We start from the raw sequence: 18,145 nt of genomic DNA, 5'->3' as shown, positions 1-18,145 counted from the left end.
ACACAGACCAGTTTGTTTTACGTGACTAAAGCAGCTGGCCCAATGAGTGATCCCTTCATTTCTCACACACATTCCCTCCTCTTTTCTCTCTGCCCCCTCCTTCAGTTCAAACATAATGCAAATCCACTACCATGCAATAAATTCGAAGCGTGGACTCCAGGATTCTCTGATCCTTTCATCTCTACAGAATGTGGCAAAGTGCTAGGGGCAGGCCAGGACTGGTTCTAGGAGACCAGAAATCAGAGTTCCAGAGTCCTCAAAAACTAAGAACTGGGGTGGGTTGTGACCAGAGTGGCAGAGCACTTGCCTAGCATATGTGAGGCGCTGGGTTCGATTCCCAGCACCACATACAAATAAATAAATAAATAGGTCCATCAACAACTAAAAAAATAAAAATAAAAAAACTAAGAACAACAGAGGCACGCTGAGGCTCCACCATGGGGAACCGCATTCGCGAAGAAATGGGAAGGGAGGTGAGACAACCTGAAGTTAAAGCAAGATCCCAGGTGGGAAGTAATAATAATCGCATTGCAAACATATGCCTGTAAACAACAGTTTGCCAACAATGTGTTTCTACACAAACCACTTCCTGGAGTCGCAGGGACCTGGAGCAAGGAGGCAGGACAAACCCTGCCTTCCCAGGTTTTGCAGATTCGGAAGGGAACCTCCGAGCACTACGTGACCTGCAGAAGGTTCCCCTGTAAACAGCCTAGAGGCTCCGCCGGTCCTGGTCCCCAGCCCACACCCGCACAGTGGCTCCTCCCCCGCAGCGGCTCCTCCCCCGCAGCACCCCCGCCTACGGGTGGACAGGAGGCCGGACGCTGGGGGAGCTCCGGGACCGTGCCGCGTCGAGGGGCGGACCCCAAACTTCCCTGCGCCTCAAAAGCGCCCGCCCCGCCCCTGTCCTGCCGCCCGCCGCCTCAGGTCGCTGGTCCAGCTCGTGCGTCGCCGCGGCCCGCAGCCATGGCTAAGCCCCTGACGGACCAGGAGAAGCGGCGGCAGATCAGCATCCGCGGGATCGTGGGCGTGGAGAACGTGGCGGAACTGAAGAAGAGCTTCAACCGACACCTGCACTTCACGCTCGTCAAGGACCGCAACGTGGCCACCCCCCGCGACTACTTCTTCGCGCTGGCTCACACGGTGCGCGACCACTTGGTGGGGCGCTGGATCCGCACGCAGCAGTACTACTATGAGAAGTGCCCCAAGGTACCGACCCGGGAGGGCGGGACGGCCGGGGTCTCCACCCGTGGCTGGGGCCGGGGGTCTGAAGCCAGTCGGAAGGGATACCCCCAGCGTGTCCCATCCGCGCCCTGTCCTTGCCCGGGAGTCCGGGGGAGGCGTGGGTGATACGAGTCTGAGCTGTGGGTGGACAGTCCAGGAAGCGGATACCACCACCCCACCGACGCCCCAGTCGCGTCTGTGCCGCGCCGCCCATCGGAGCTCCACCCGAACCACTATACTGTCCGACCCTACCCGGGGAACACCGGATGAGCAAATGCCTAAGCCACATCCTGTCCACAAACTTTTTTGGAGCATCTACACTCGTCAGGAATGCCAAGCGCAATTTTAGGCCCCTACTTTCAGCCCTAAATAAAACACACAAAAGCCCTACTATGGCAGAGCTTAATGTTTAGGGAGGACAAATACAGAGTTCCTTCAAATAGTTTTAAGTTGTAGGTTTCTCCAAGAGAATGCCAAACTGGCGCAGAGGGAAAGATATCCCCAGTTGAGGAGAGTAGGGCGTGAAGCTCCTGGACTTGATTACTGCAGGATGAAGATCTAAGACCAGCAAAGCCACAGACTCCTTCCTACTTCCTAGAAAAATACCTCCTACCCCCTGGAGACCTACCTCCGGAGCTGCGGAGGAATGCTATTCAGGGGTTTAGCTCATCCACTTCGTGGGGTCTGAAATGGAGAGTACCTTAGGGTGCTTTGAGCCCACTATTTCTTCCTGAGAATCTGACAAGGGGACAAGAGAGGGTTGGGAAGAATTAGGGGGACAGGGTAGGGAGAGGGAAAGGGACTGTGTGCAGAGTAAGGGTGAGAAACAGCAGCTCTGACAGCTGGAGGGAGGGTGTGTTTGAGTCTGTCTTGGAAGATGAAACTGGAAAAGCTGGTTGGAGTAAATAGGAAAGGGTAAAAAATAGGGATATATCCTGGAGGCAATAAGAAATATAAATATTTATTAGGATTTTTAATATGTAAAAGTATGATGAAAAATGATCCATAATCCCAGTGCCCAAGAAATATAGGAATGTTTTAGAGAGAGAGAAATTCTAATAGTAAGATATTACAGCTGTAACACTTCCAGAAAGTCACTGCTCACCCCAGATGCCTGACCAACTACCCATATGTAGCAAAATGCTAAAATGTGTCATTAAAAATCTACATGTATCCTTAGAAAACACTTTGTGTTTTTCAGACTCCTTCCTACATTTCCCAATGCTTTGCAAACATCCCTAAATCTCATCCTCTCTCTCAAAGTCAATATGTTAAAAACTCAAATCATATTCCTCCTAATCCTACCCCATCTTCTGCGTTTCTAGTTTTCATGGCATTGCCATCTTGACAGTAACCCAGATACAAAAATCTAGCCTCACCTTTGACTTCCTCCTGTATTTCCCATTCAACAGGTTACCAAAATCCGTTGATATCTGAAGGTTCCCTTGATATTAACCTCTTACCCACTCTCTTCCATTCTCACTTGCTGCCTAATTGAGGCTCTGGCTGCTGGTCTATTGCAGTGGGTCTCTAAGTGGTGACCTTGATTCCCAGAAATGGTACAGCTGGCAACATGAATTGACTGTGGCTAGTAGACATAATTCTTTGGCCAGCAAGATGTCTTCAGCAATTTAAATTCAGTGCCTTGGGCCAGAACTCTCGCACGTGCCAGCCAATGGCCTAGTATTCCATATCATTTTATGAGACTTTCATTTTTTTTCTTTGCCTGCCTACTCCCTGCATTGTAGTCCTGCTAAGCTCCCTAAAGCAACACACCTTGCCCTCTGCTCAGTTATCATGGGCTCCCATAGCCAGTCACAGTCCTTAAGCTTTTAAAACCCTTTCTCCAACTGGGTGAATTTGTCCTAGCCATCTCCTCTTGTGTTAAACAATCCCCCACCCCTCCCACCCCACCCCCCCACCCCACCCCCACCCCGCCCAGTGCCTATCTTACTGATCCACCAAACTCTACTTCTGGGCCTCTGATCACTCTATGCCCTTTACTTGGAGAGCTTGTCCCTTCATGTCTCTGTGTTCCACCTTAGCCTTTCTTTAAGTCTCAGTTTTGTCACCACCTGTCCCACTGATTAATTCTGGGAATAAAATTTTAAAATACTTTAAAATGCTGGTTATTGTTAGGTCTTCTTTATCTTTACAAGCCTTTTGAAAATGTCCACTCTTGTGTAATATACAAAAAATTAGTAATAGTGACACATGCATATAATTTATAAAGTATCTTGGAAATGCTCAAATATTTTTCTATTAGGCAATAATAGTTCTTTTTCAAAGTCCTTCCTACATTTGCAAATGCTTTGTGACCATATCTAATCTCCTCTTTTTTTCAAACTGAAATGTTAAATGTTAAAAACTATTTGAAGATGGCAGAGATCTATTTTCAAGGTCTTATATGTTCTCAAATATAAAGTGAAGTTCAGAGGGGGTCCAAAAAACTAGTTTTGAGAAATAAGAAATTATCTAGAATTTCTGTTCTTATAAAGTCTGTCATGTAAGGAGTGACTCTCTCATTTACTCTGTTTTAAACAACCATGTATTTTTAAAAGAAGACCTGGAAATATCTTAGAATGTTCTTAATATATTATATGCTTTAAAATGTTTTCCGTTGGTGCTAACTTGGAATCATTAGAAGGAAGGCAAAGACATTTAATACAAATATAATCATTATTCCTGAGGGTATGACCTCACAATTTCAAGTATTGGATATATACTGTATTCATTAACATGCTTTTTATAGATCATTTTAAACAAAAAGGCAGAACATTGTGGTTATGTTTTAGAGATAATGAAAATACATACGGAAGAATGAAAAAATGCTGTGCTAACATTACACAAGTGGGCATTGTGGCTTAAGATACGGTTTCCTCTAACAGGCTGGCATCATGCATAAGAACACTAATCAGAGGTGTGAGTGGGCCCTGTCCTGTTTGGCCTCAGTCTGCTCAGGAAAGTGCCTTTTCCCAATCCCACAAAGGTATCTCATGGGCTGGTAAGACCTTAATAACAGTGTGATAGACATTCAACCTGGATAAAAAATGAGGACCCAGTGCTAGAGATCTCACTAAGGCAGGATGCTTACTATCCATGTGAAGATAAAATTCAGTTGTTTCATAAAATGAAAGAGTGAAACTTCTAAATTGATATTTTCAAATAATATTTTCAAATAATTTTTTTCACATGTGTGTCATTTATTGTTATTGTACATATTTATTATCCTGAATGCCATTACAATTTTTATATATTTTCTGGTTGATCAAGCACTTTTCTTTTTGGTTCTTATAGAAATGGGGGAACTCCGAAAATTTGAGGTAACTTTATATTGATACATTTACAAATTTTTTTTGTTTTATACCTGATGGAGAAGAACATAACCAATATGGAGAATAGAATAAGATATTGTAAAAAGCCATATGAAATTACTTGTGGATTCGTCCCGTCCCCCTTTTCCTATTAGTAAACTGTGCTTGTATGTAAGAGGTTTTATGCCAGGCACAATAGTGCACGCATGTAAGCCCAGCAGCTCCGGAGGCTGAAGCAGGAGGATCATGAGTTCAAAGCCAGCCTCAGCAAAAGTGAGGCAATAAAGCAACTCAGTGAGACCCTCTAAATAAAATACAAAATAGGGCTGGAAATGTAGCTCAGTGGTCAAGTGCCCCTGAGTTCAATCCCTGGGGCCAAAAAAAAAAAAAGTTTTAGGTAGATCTGAACTTTGTACTTTGTACCTCTCACTTTTGACTCTGATATTATCTACCAGGCTTTTACCATGTCAAAAGCAAACATTTTCTAAGTCAATAGAGAAATTCCCTATATCATCAAGAGTAAATCTAATAAAACTTAGGTATTTTTGTTCAGAAGGAACTAGTCCCAGTTCATAGACTTTCGAGAACACTTTTAATTCTAAAATTGTAAAATTTCTTGCAATAATCAGTCAAAGAGAAATATTATCTAGTCATAGAGTGTATGGAGTTGGTCCTCGTGTGTCTTACATGACTCGAGATGGTTGGTCATAGCAGTCTGCCTGACCCTCACCTTCAGAGTGAATGCTGAGTTGTGGCAGTTTAACTTCTTTTTGTCTAAAACATGCTTTATTTGTGAGATTCATGAACAGGAGGCAGGAAACACAAATTTAAGTAGTTGGATGAACTTGCTTCCCCCCACTCCCTGGGAATAAAAAATATTGAACACTTTGCCAAAATGGTATAAATGTTTTTCCCAAACCACTGTCAGGAACACTCTTATGTGTCCTATCATACATATGTGTTGCAGCTGTGCTAAAGTAGACCTGCTTGTTTCTTCTTGGTGGCCTAACATGTGACCTTGTGGTTTTTTTCATGTTGACAAGTGTGGTTGGCCTAATAATGGAAACATGACTTTTCTTTCTTTATTTCAGAGAGTTTATTACCTCTCCCTGGAATTTTACATGGGCCGGACATTACAGAACACCATGATCAACCTTGGCCTGCAAAATGCCTGTGATGAGGCCATTTACCAGGTACTTTGTTCTCATCCCATTTCTCTCATTCCCTCCGTTTAAATTTCAAGTTCATTTCAGAAACCTTACAAACAGCACACATAATACCCAGAGAGAGAGGGGGAAGGGAGAGGTGGGGAGACATGGTCATTACAAACCATTAGAAATAAACATTACTGGTGATCTCTGGCTTAAAAGAAATGTCCAGAAAAAGCAGTTAGAGAACTAGTGATGATGCATGAGAATTTTGTTTTGCGGTCTTTGACGGCATTCCCCCAACAAATTACATTTTAGAAATTAGATTCTAAACAAGCCTTTAAAAGTCTCTGCTATGTGAACTGACAGTTTTGGTTTGGTCTTGAGTCCACTTTTTAAAAACTGATCACAGTTTGACAGCTTCACTATATAAAGACAATTTGTGAAAATAATGAGCTTTTAAAATCCTATTATCTTAGTTCTTTGTTGCTTAATGAGATATAAAATGTACTTCCTCCCTTAAGAAAGTCTGAGGTCTTAGCCCCAATGTACTAATTTGTTTTTATGAATGTATTTAACTGTTTCTTCCCTGAGCCTCAGGCTTCAAACAACAAATGAAGAGTCCTTAACCTTTTCAGGGTGGTTGAAAGGAAGAATTCATATTCACAAAGTCAAATTCTAAACAAGACTGGACTGTTTCTTTCTCTTGGGATGGATTGTCCCCCTGTGTGACCAGCTCTTATCACGTCCGGCTGGTGGCCTTGTGTGGGTTAGGTAGAGCATTTTCTGTGAAGGAACCATTGCAGTTCTCCTCCACTTCCCTTTTCCTTACTTCCCCTAATATCAGCTGAAAATAATATACCTTCCTTGGCTTAGCATATAACCAAGTGGGGCCGAGTGTGGTGCACGCCTGTAATCCCAGTGGGTTGGGAGGTTGAGACAGGAGGATCACAAGTTCAAAGCTAGCCTCAGTAACTCAGCAAGGCCCTAAGCAAGTTAGGGAGACCCTGTCTCTAAATAAGATACAAAAAAGGGTTGAGGATGTGACTCAGTGGTTAAGTGCCCCTGGATTCAATTCCTGGTACCAAAAAGTAAAATAAAATAAAAATAAAAAATAAAACCAAGTGGGATGAAGTGCTCCTTGGCTTCTTGCTCAAGGTTCAGATCCTACTTGCATTTTTAGAATTTAAAAATCCTGAGTGCTAGCACTTACAGCTGGATTGCACAAGGACCCCAGTAAGCTCTAGTTACTAGGGGTCCTAGTGAAATAAGGCAAAATCATGCTTAACTTTTATAAGATTTAATTGTCAAGGCTTTTATAAGAAAGCTATTTGGGGTATAAGGGTAGAGATCAAAAAAGGTGGTTCTATGAAAACTGGAGCAGTGACTTCAAGTAGATTTACATCTTCTGCATATATTCTCAATATAGGTTTATTTTCCCTTTTTAAAACTATCCAATTTCATGGTTGTATGACCGGCAGATAAGAACACTGTCATTTCACAACAGGCCATCCTTTAGCCAACTTTGGGTTAGATTATCATCTAATCAACAGAGAATGGGTCTTTCAATTTATCTGGCTATCAATTTCCTCATTGTAAAGTAGGCAATCCACAGTGATCTAAAGGCTGCAGAACTCTGATAGGAGCCCGCAATGGTGCTAGTGAACTCTGCCTTTGTGACCTCTCACACCTGGGGGTAGGGAGTTCATGGACAACCAGTCATGTTCATTTCAAGTTCACAGATGCTCCTTGACTTCCAATAGTCTCTTATCCACTCCAGAAAGAGGTGGCAAATTTTAGCTTCATCCACCTGGCTGCAGGATTGAGGCTTTCCTGAGGGCTATCAAACCCCCAGACATCTCATGGGCAGTGAGTCACTAGTTTGGGGTTAACAGTTTTTGACCCTACAGAGTAAATATGCTGTGATCATGGAAGGGTGAACTTCAGTCCATCCTGAAAAGGTTTACCTTGTATCTCTTGCTCATGTTCAAAATCCCACAGTCTAGCTAATGTCAGCTTGGTACTGGACTATTTCTAAACTTGTATCCCTACAAAACATGTACACCCACATCATCATCATCATCATCATCATAATAGTTAACATTTATGAGAAATATCTGCCCAGGAATACTCCCAATACTTTGCATAATCCTAATACTTTGCATAATCTCTTTTAATTCCCAACAACTCTAAATAAGATATATATTGTTTTCATTCACCCTATTAAAATAAGAGAGTACGATACATAGACAGATTTAGTAACTTACCCAGGGTCACCAGCAAGAAAGTAGAGAGTCTGTGATGGACGTTTAGAGCCAGTGTTCTTCACAATGCTGTTGCTATACCATATCATACCATTGGCACCTGCAATCCTCAGTAACTGCAGTGAGCATCTGATGCCAGAATGAGCTGCAAGGGTGCTGATACTGGTTCAAGTACACAAATAAGCCTGGTGCCTGACCCAAATGGCCTGTGTTTGTGTTCACACCCAATATTGTTTTCTTTTCATCGTCAGCTTGGATTGGATATGGAGGAGTTAGAAGAGATTGAAGAAGATGCTGGACTTGGCAATGGTGGTCTTGGGAGGCTTGCTGGTATGTGACATTGGAAGTACGTTATCTTGTCTGGCCAATTGATAGTTTCTCAAACGCCATGTTTAAAAGCACCAGGCAGGCTTCCTATAAGAAATGCAAAACATGATCTATTGCAAATGAATTTATTCTTGAATTTTCACTGTGGTTTAATTGAATCTAGACAAACAATAGAGAAAGGAACAAAAAAAAGGCATTGCTCAAAACCCTTGAGACATTGCTTAAAACCTCACAGTTAACCAGATCCTCCTTGTGCACTTAAGTGTTTCCAAATGTCTCCTTTACTTCACTACTGTGTTCACAGCGGCTCAACTCACACATTTGTGTGGTATGACCTAAGTTGTAAGGGCATAACTAGGCTTCCTGGGCTATAGGAAGACCAACAGTACTAATGGAAAGTGCATTTAACAATGATAATTTTAATGACTTTGCTTTTTCAGCTGACTGATAAAGTCAAAAAGTGAAGTAGCAAAGTAGGCTGAGTAACTCTCATTAGATGATCTCATCTCTAACCTGACTGGAAAGTTTGGGACCCTATTGTGGTCAGGTACTCAGGATGAAACTGGTCAGGACCCAGAAAAAGCCAAATAGCCACAACCCAGAGAGAGCAGAAACTGAGTAGAACCAGGCCACATGGACACAGGGACTGGACATGTCAGAATAACTTGAAGGCCTCAGTCATTTGCATTCGTGAATCTGTTTTCAAGTTGCACCCATGAACCTAACTGTTTGATTTATACCTTTTTGTTTTTCTTACAGCTTTCAATGCTCTGTTTAGTTTTTAATTCCTACTATACAGTTCTTCGTTCTCTTTACACTTTATCAGTTCAAATTCCTGACAGGGACAGTTTGATTAGTGTTTGCACCCAGCCACAAGATAAATCCCTACCCTGCCTGACGATTGGCTCTTCTGCATCAGATGCTCTGTCATTCGTTAATAGAACACCTAGCAAAAAATTATCCAACCAGCAAGAACTGCAGAAGTTGAGCTATTTGAAGAAGGGTTTATTTGGAATCATGATTATGTCAGGACTCCAGGTTCCAGTGGTTCTTTTACACTACCCCCTAAATCTCCACCCAAACCACACCATGGAGCAAAAGATGATGGCAGCAAGGAAAATCTTCATAGACGTTCCCTGCACCTGGCAGAACTGCGAGACCACTCAGTGTCATTGCATGCCCAGGTCAATGCTAATCACTGATGAAGAAAATAAAATTACTATGGTTGGCTTAAAAATAGACCAATTGATCAAGGTTCACTTTCCTAGTCCAGACTTCTTGGAGTCCTTGGTCATCTGTATCCTAACAACAGTGAAATTCCATTATTCAGGGGGGAAAGAGTCTGCCACAGAGGTCTAGCTAGTCAGTCAGGACCTGGGTCACATGTAAGTTACACCCTCCTGCAGCTATCTTTTCAAGCAGGGGGTCAGTAGCAGCTGCTTCCCTTAGAAAGGACAATGTGGGTGACAATAATCACCATATCTCATGCAGGTAACTTCCTTATCTGTTCTCAAACAAAATGCCAGTACATACACAGTGGTTATTTCTAGATGGTAGGGTAACAGGTGATATTTATTTTCTTCTTTATACATTTTTATATTTTCTAATTTTCTATAGTATTAGTTTTATAATTAGAAAAAAATGTTATTTAAAAAAAATCAATACCCATTATGCAGCAGTCTCTGTGGTTTAAAATACAAAAGTGATTTCTCATAGAAAACTGTTCTATAGCTGCCTGTTTGGGGAGGAAAGTCTTGAAATTTACACTAAGCTTACTCTGTCCTTTGTGGTATTCTTTAACTCAGCCTGCTTCTTGGACTCCCTGGCAACCCTGGGACTTGCAGCCTATGGATACGGCATCCGATATGAATATGGAATCTTCAATCAGAAGATTCGTGATGGGTGGCAGGTATAGGAAACATCATTTTAAATTTTACTATTGAAGTACTTCATGACTTCTTGTGTTGTGGATATTTTAAACTATATGGGCCTTTAACATAGAGATTTACTAATTTCTCTGGCATTTTTAACAACAGTAGAAGTTCCCTGACAGCAGAGAGCAGTGGGTATCACTCCCATCAGATCCACAGCAACTAGCACAGGACCTGCTCTTACTCGTTGACTCCTTCCTGGTCCATTCCTTAACTTCTTTGATTCTCAGTTGTCATCTATAAAGTGAGAAGAATAATAGTTCATCCATCTCAGAGTTATTGTGATGATTAAGAAAAATAATCTCAAATAATCACTTAATGAGTGCCTACCCATAGTGAGGGCTTCTCAAATTGGAGTTATTTTTATCATTCTTAAGAGCAGATTGGAGCCTTGGTGTTTGCTGCATTGACATTGAGAGTGGGTTCTCAGATGGGAGTTCTGAAAATATTTATCACCAACTGCCTGAATGTGGGCCACCTACAGTGTATGACATTCCACTCTGCAGCTTGCTTGACCCCAGATCTCCTCTAGTTTTTGCATGTTTGTTTGCTTGTGGTACCAAAGATGGAACGCAGGGTCTTTGGCTTGCTAGGCAAATGCTCTGTCTGCCACTGAGCTACATCCCCAGCTCCCCAGTAACCCTTGATGGTAAGAAACATGTTTCCATCTTGTAGGATAGAAAACTTGGTCTCTTAAGAAGTGAAGTTACCCCAGATTATTAGCTGGAAAATACGAATCTTTTCCCAATCCACATTCAGTATTCTTGTCTATGCTCCGAGGCTTGTCCTCCTTAACACACCTATCTTATCAGATACAAAGCTAAATATCTTGATTTTTTTCATAAGATGAAATCAGACATTGTTAACTGTTGCATCAAATAAATCTGGCACATTTTTAGTATGTATAGTGATACGTAGAAATGTGCACAAGTCCATTCGGATGACTCTAGTGTTATTTCTGTATAACCAAACCAGTTTCTTAGGTATTTGTTTCTATTATCTTTGTTAGCTCTTTACATCTATAGTCAGCCCTACTGTGGGTAGTTTTCCCTGATACTAAATGTGAGTTTGACTTTCTTTCTCCTTATCTTCATCTCATACATACACACCATTTACAAAAATGTCTGGATTGGATTTCCAAAGGCTTGACCTCTGAGCAACCACGTATTACAAGACCAAGTCTAACGGCAGAGGGAATGGATAGGGGGACCAAGGCTAGAGCTAACAAGCCAGGGGAAAGGGAGTGTCACAGTGTCCTCAGTCCTCTTCCTTAGTATCTGGACACCCTCTGGGTTGAGGAAGAAAATAACTAGAAGATTTGGCATGAAGACAATGAAAAGATATTCAGAAGGAGACTATTTGGAACATATTATAAACAAAATTCCAAGTTTTGCTAAGGACCAGGGTTGCTAAGGATCTTTAGCTACCCCTAAATGAATTTTTAAAACTGGGAGCCAACATGGTATAGAGGAAAAGACCCTGATTTCTAATTTGAGACCTAATTCCAACTCATTACCCTTATAGGTCATGCTGCCTCCCTTATGTTACCTAACTTCTCTAAGTCTCAGTTTTCTTATCTGCAAAATTGAGATACTAACTTCACAGAATGAGTATGAAAATAGATAGTATGTCCGGCACCCAAACAAGCACTCAGTAAAATATTAATTTTGCCTAAGGAAAGGAGGATGATTTAATAAATTGTGGTATCCCACAAAATATTAATATAGCCCTTACCCCATTATATTGCAGTTAATTTTAATGAAATAGGAAATCATTTATGTTAGTTGAAAGAAAGGATATAGAAGTAAATGAATATGGTGACTTTATTGAGAGGTGGCAAGAAGGACGAAAGTGCTGGGTAAAGAACACATCAAGGCTTCAATATTATCTTTGGGACATGGGATTGCAGGTGTTTTACTATCTTCTATTTGTTCTTCTACATATCTTATATTCCTTAAGAAATACATGTTTTATAATCATAAGCGGCTCTATAAGTGGGAGAATCAGTTCCTTTCCTGATGCGAGAGCCTCACTGGGCTGCATTTTCCAACTTGACCAAGATGTCAGCGACCTGACCAAGTGAGCCAGCTGTCCATCTGCAGTCTTTGAAAGCACGCTGTGTGGTACTCACTGTTCTCCAGAATGATGCAGGATTTCATTTCTTGCTTTTTACTATTGTCATGTGAATGACTTCAGAGAAATTCAGCAAATAGATTTCAAAATTCTCCCCCCTCTGCCACAGGTGCATTTTCCTGCCAAGTTTTATGAAACATTCCTCTCTCATCATTAATCACCCTACCTTTTAAATCATCTTTATTCCAGGAAAAACCGTCCCCTTCTCTATGGAACAAGGAAGTGCATGTTTTCAGTATTCTGAGAGAAAACAGAGAGAGACCAAATGGTTTTTGCCAATCCACATACTCCAAACCTAGCTTCACTAGTCATTATCATGTGTTTAATTCTGACTTGAAATTCAATCAGGACATAATTTTATAAGTGAAAATATAAAATATATCACTCCGTTAAAAAAACCCACACATTTCCATAAAAAAAAAATCTGCCAGGAAAGTCACTGCCCCTTCAAGAGCATGGTCACGCCCACTTATGGGCACCTCGCTCTTCCAGTGACAGATACACAGAGGGCTGAGCAGAAGGTCCTTGGCTGGAAGGTCTGTAAAGATTGATAGACTTTTAATTTATTAGTCTCTTCAAGGAAGATTTGCTGGGTGGGAAGTGTTCATTGTGAACCCTCCTGAGGAAAAGAGTTGCATTGACAAAATTCTGGATTTACCATGAACTCTAATGCAGATCACTGGAATCTCATCAGAAATAGTCTTAGAACCCATGCCAAGGCAGTTCCAGCCTTGGAGTTCTCCAGAAACATTTCTCAATTATTTATATATTTTACTATGGTTATTAACACATACTAATTGTACAGATCAATGGTTCTCACTGTGCTATTTCCACACAGGTATACATTATGCCCTGATCACATCCATCTTCCCTTCTTCTACCTTTTCTTGCCTCTTCTTTCCCCCTTCCTCCAGCTCCCTTTCCAGTCCCTAGTAATTCCTCTTCTACTTTTTTTTCTTTTATATTTTCATATATGAGAGAAAACATACGACACTTGACTTTCTGTGTCTGGCTTTTTTCGCTTAACATGATGATCTCCAGTTCCATCCACTTTTTCCTGCAAATAATAGTATCTCACTCTTCTTTATGGCTGAATAATACTCCACTGTGTATATACATCACATTTTCTTCATCCATTCATCTGCTGATGGGCACCTAGGCTGATTTCACAGCTTAGCTATAATGAATACCACCATAATGTATTATCAGAAAGCTAGGTTAATTAACTCTCCTTTATTTGTCCACAGTTTCTCCATGTATTCTATATCACAGAGTTAAGGGGAAGGCATTTCTTAAAATTCAGTAACAGAGCCCCCTGAGCTGCCTCTGCTTCACTGCTTGCTGCCAAGATACAGATTCTACTGAATAATTTCTCTGGAGAGACCCAAGATGAGCTGCTGCCCTACATTGCTTTCCCATTCGAGAGAGCACACTTGCTTTGGGTCAGCCCTGCAGAGCCTCTGGGAGCAGATCTGATGGCCCATTTGACTGTGAATGACACTCTCCTCCCACCTCACTACCCAACCCCCTCCACTGCCATATTTGACTCAGCACTTGTACATTCAGGACCACTGGCTACCTGGAAATCTAATTCACACAGTGCTTTGTTAATCCACTGAAAGAAAGCAAGGTGGAATAAAGGTTTAGCCCCATCCCACTCCCTCTGTGGACTTGGTGGGGGCAACAAGGGGCAGTTTTGTCTTTCCCCAGATCTGCTGAGATGAACTTGTGCTTATAAAACACCAGTGTTTCAATCTACCTTAAGAACAAGCCTTGTAAAATTGAGGGTATTACTTACTAATCCTTCAACAAATCAGCAAAAGACTCAGAATAAAGATCAGTAGGCAAATGGGGCTTCCTACAAATTCATTAGGTCCATGAAATTAAAACCAGCCATAAACTGGGAAGAAAAAAGTAAGCCAACATTTAGTGACATTAAGACTGATCAACTGACTAGTCCTTTGTCACTTAACAGTGTGTCCTTGCTGGGCATGATGGTACATACCTGTAATCCCAGTGACTTAGGAGGCTGAGGTAAGAGGATCACAAGTTCAAGGCCAGCCTGGGCAACTAAGCAAGACCCTGTCTGGGGATGTGGCTCAGTAGTAGAGCACCCCTGGGTTCAATCCCCAGCACTGCCAAAAAAAAAAAAAAGTGTTCTCTCAAAGAGCAAATACAACTGGGTCTTCACAGGCGCTGCAGGGACTGGGCCCAGCGGGGGCCTCTGCACAGCCTGTGATCCTGCTGCCTTTCTCAGCAGAAAAGATGGTGTTAGTTCTCCTATACATAGAACTTTCCAGAGGAAAACTTGCTGTTTCATCTTCCTCCTGCCTCCCCCAGTCCCTTCAGGAGCTTTCCACAGCAACACAGAGTGCTGAAATGAGGCGAACGGGCTATCGTTCTTTCCTGTGACAGGAAGCAGTGTTCACACTGACCAAGTATTTTATAACCCAAAACCTGCCCTTACCCAAGTGCAGCATAAAGGATTTTGCAAGTCCAGATGTTTTGCTACTTTTTTGATATTGTCATGTTTATTGGCGATCTCCTAGTTAATGAACTGGACAAGCTTATTATCGACTGGAAAACTTCAGTGGTTTTCTTGTTAAATTTTTATTTTATTGTTTGTTCTCTCTAGCGCTGGGATAATGGAGTTTAGTTTTGAATTCTGAAGCACAGAATTAGTTATTAACTTAGTAGCACCTTGCAGCTCCAGGCTACTCTTTGTGTGGACTAGGGACCAGCAGCATCAGGAGCTTGTTGGAATGTTGTATTTCAGACCCCGTCCCAGACCTACTAAGAATCTGCATTTTAACAAGATGTGATTTGAAAATTAGCCCAAGTCTACCTCCAGCCTTCCTAGGCTTTATTTCCCTTCTATCCTTAGCTTCCTCCAGCAGGTTTCAGACTCCCAGCTCTTCTCCCTAATGATGTTGTCTTTCCATGCATCATTACTTCTTGATATAAAGTCATGGCTATGTTTGAAAAAGTGACTGTGTATTTACTTGCCTCACTATTGAAATTAATGTTTTGCCTAATATCCCAAAAGACAGTAGATATGTTTATTTCTCTCTCTCCACTGCCTGGGACAGGCATTGGATCACATTTAGGATCATGAGGTATCCAGCATTGTGTCATAATTCCTAATATCTTTTAAGACAAAGCTGAGTGTGAGTGTTCCAAGAGGTGACGGTGGGGAATCAAACAGGTAAAATAACCATATTTGGAATTGTTACAGGGAAAGGGTCTGCCACAGAGCTAAGGCAGCAGAGTAGTCCTTTCTCATCTGTTCTTGCAGTCATGCCAAAAAGATTTCAGACATGTCACTCAGAGAAGCAGGCATGAGTTTATTAGAAGAGATAGGAGAGGGAAAAGGGGACACTCTCAAGGGAGAGAGTGGGTCCTGTCAAAGAGGATAAGTATATCATGCCCTTCTGCCCTCCAGTTTTATTGGGGGTCCCAGGGAAGTTTCCAGAGAGTCCCGCCCAGGTTCACCTCTTGATTTTTGACTGATAGCAAGATGACATCAGATTTGCAAGACCCCACTGCACATGACAACTCTAGGTCACTTTGAACATGCTTACGGGTTCTAAATGAATCTGTTCTTACATATTTTATGGTTAAGGGGAATTATCTTTATCTTCCTGAGTTATGGAATCTGGCCTGTGTAAATGTCACAAAAGTCTGCCACTCCAGGGTAAGTTGTGTTCTTCTTGTAGGGACTTTGGGCCTTATACTTCTGCAGATAACAGGTTGTTTGCTGAGGAATGTAACATATCCTACTGACTTAAGCTAGGCAAGAAGGCAGGGCTGCAGGTAAATTGCTTTTTTTTTTCTTTCTTTCTCTTTTTTAAAAAATATTTTTATTAGTTGTTGATGAACCTTTATTTATTTATATGTGGTGCAGAGAATCAAACCCAGTGCCTCACACATGCTAGGCAAGCACTCTACCACTGAGCCACAAACCCCAGCCCTCTTTCTTCTTTTTTGCATGTAGGAATCAGCACAGAGGACCCAGTTTGTAGAATTATTCCCCTTAACCTCAAGTTCCCATCACTCACTCCTGTTACCTACCAGCATGATCTTATTGGCAAAGGAACTTTTTACCTCTTTCTTGCCAGAACACAATTCCATTTTGAAATATATTTGTAATATTTCAGAAATTTCATTTGCACAATTTACCTTAAAACGATGTCTCTCCAAATGCATGTGTATGTATGTGTGTGTGTGTTTGATGTTGTTTTTGTTCTTGCTTTGGTCTGTTTGTGATAAACCAAAATTTGTTTGCTATCCAGGATACCCTAATAAAAACTATGGTTTAAAATTTTTATAAGAAGCATTTTATTTTAGATGAGCATAAATACTTGGGGAAATGTTGTAATTGTCAATAAAATAAATTTTTACTTCTTAATATATGTCTTTTTCAAAATGAACCATGATTTTCAAATCAAAAATCACATAAAAAACTATGAAATATAATGGTTCATGTTTTTTTTTTGTTTGTTTTGTTTTGTTTTTGCGGTGCTGGGGATTGAACCCAGGGCCTGTACTTGCAAGGCAAGCATTCTACCAACTGAGCTATCTCCCCAGGCCTCATGTTTTAAATATACTTTACTTTTAAAATAAAATGGTTTGTTCTTTAAGTAGCATTTCCTGATTTCTATATATTTTTTAGACTTGAGAATCTTAACTGAAGCTATCATGTAGGACCCATCAGGCCCACATATCCAAGGGTAAATATCCCTGGAGGGTATCTCTTGTTTAGCTCAAGCTGAACAATTGGATCCACAGATGTTTAGACAGAGGCTCTAGAGCACACAGACCTGAAGTCACTTAGCTCTACCATTTACTCCCTGTGTGACCTTGAGCAATTACATTTCTTCATCCTTTAAAGGGGGCAATCATAGTTCCCTCCTATGGGGTTGTTGTGAGGTTTAAATGCACTAGTACATATGAGTATGCTGTTTTGTAATGTAAGACAAAAATGAACTGAGTTTGTTGAATCCAACACACTTTCTCTCCAAAACAATATTCTTTAGTTCTTTCAGTTCGAGACATTTTTATTGTGAAATAATTGAAGGGTTGGGTCCACGTTTCTTGAAAAATAAATTCTAAGCAGTGTCCTTTTTGCAGGTAGAAGAGGCAGATGATTGGCTCAGGCATGGAAATCCTTGGGAAAAGGCCCGCCCTGAGTTCATGTTGCCCGTGCACTTCTATGGAAAAGTAGAGCAAACCCCAACAGGGACCAAGTGGATCGACACTCAGGTATTCTGGCCTCCTCATGATGAGCATTTTTTGTAGGGTAGCGTGGTGCAGAGTAGCCAGTGTATTGTGCACATGATATTGAGAGGAGTATGTTTCATATTGAATGATAGGGTACATTTTTATAAATAAATCTGTTGTTTCCTTTAATGTTACCCACTCATTTTGGAGAGAAGGGAAGTGACACCAAGAGAGAAGAAACGTTTCCAAGGTCAAGTGACTCAGCAGGGTCATTTTGCATTCAGCTTTATCAGAAATTAATCAGTTCTGTAATATCCAGCATGCTTAGCTCTCCAGTTTTCTATGAAGTTGTTGATGCCAAAGTGGAATAAATTTAAATGCCATTCCTCATCCCACTGCCATATATACATTTATTTACAACTTCATCAAGATAAATATTTTAATGCTGCAGGGTTTATTCAAAAGATTATCAAAATTCTTATTTTTTATAAAGTCAGAAAAACAATGTGGAATATGCAAACCGTACTGTTATTCTGTGACAGATCACTTCTCCAAAAGTAATGCTGCTATCAATTTCAAATGCATTT

The 18,145-nt window shown here is 41.2% G+C and overlaps 1 protein-coding gene across 1 annotated transcript in view; it reads left to right on the top strand.

Moving 5' to 3' along the window:
- Positions 1–892: 892 nt before the first annotated feature.
- The window catches only part of Pygl (glycogen phosphorylase L), a 31,863-nt gene continuing 14,610 nt past the window's right edge, over positions 893–18,145 (top strand). Inside the window, exons 1-5 of the mRNA XM_047539577.1 lie at positions 893–1,206; positions 5,627–5,728; positions 8,199–8,277; positions 10,080–10,183; positions 17,469–17,600. Coding sequence (XP_047395533.1) covers positions 964–1,206; positions 5,627–5,728; positions 8,199–8,277; positions 10,080–10,183; positions 17,469–17,600 — 660 coding nt within the window. The 5' untranslated portion in view covers positions 893–963. The remainder of the gene's footprint in view (positions 1,207–5,626; positions 5,729–8,198; positions 8,278–10,079; positions 10,184–17,468; positions 17,601–18,145) is intronic.

Source organism: Sciurus carolinensis, chromosome 2 (genome assembly GCF_902686445.1).
Source record: "Sciurus carolinensis chromosome 2, mSciCar1.2, whole genome shotgun sequence".
Taxonomy (NCBI): Eukaryota; Metazoa; Chordata; class Mammalia; order Rodentia; family Sciuridae; genus Sciurus; species Sciurus carolinensis.
The sequence above is the reverse complement of the archived record's forward strand: the minus strand, read 5'-3'. Positions and strand labels throughout refer to the sequence as shown.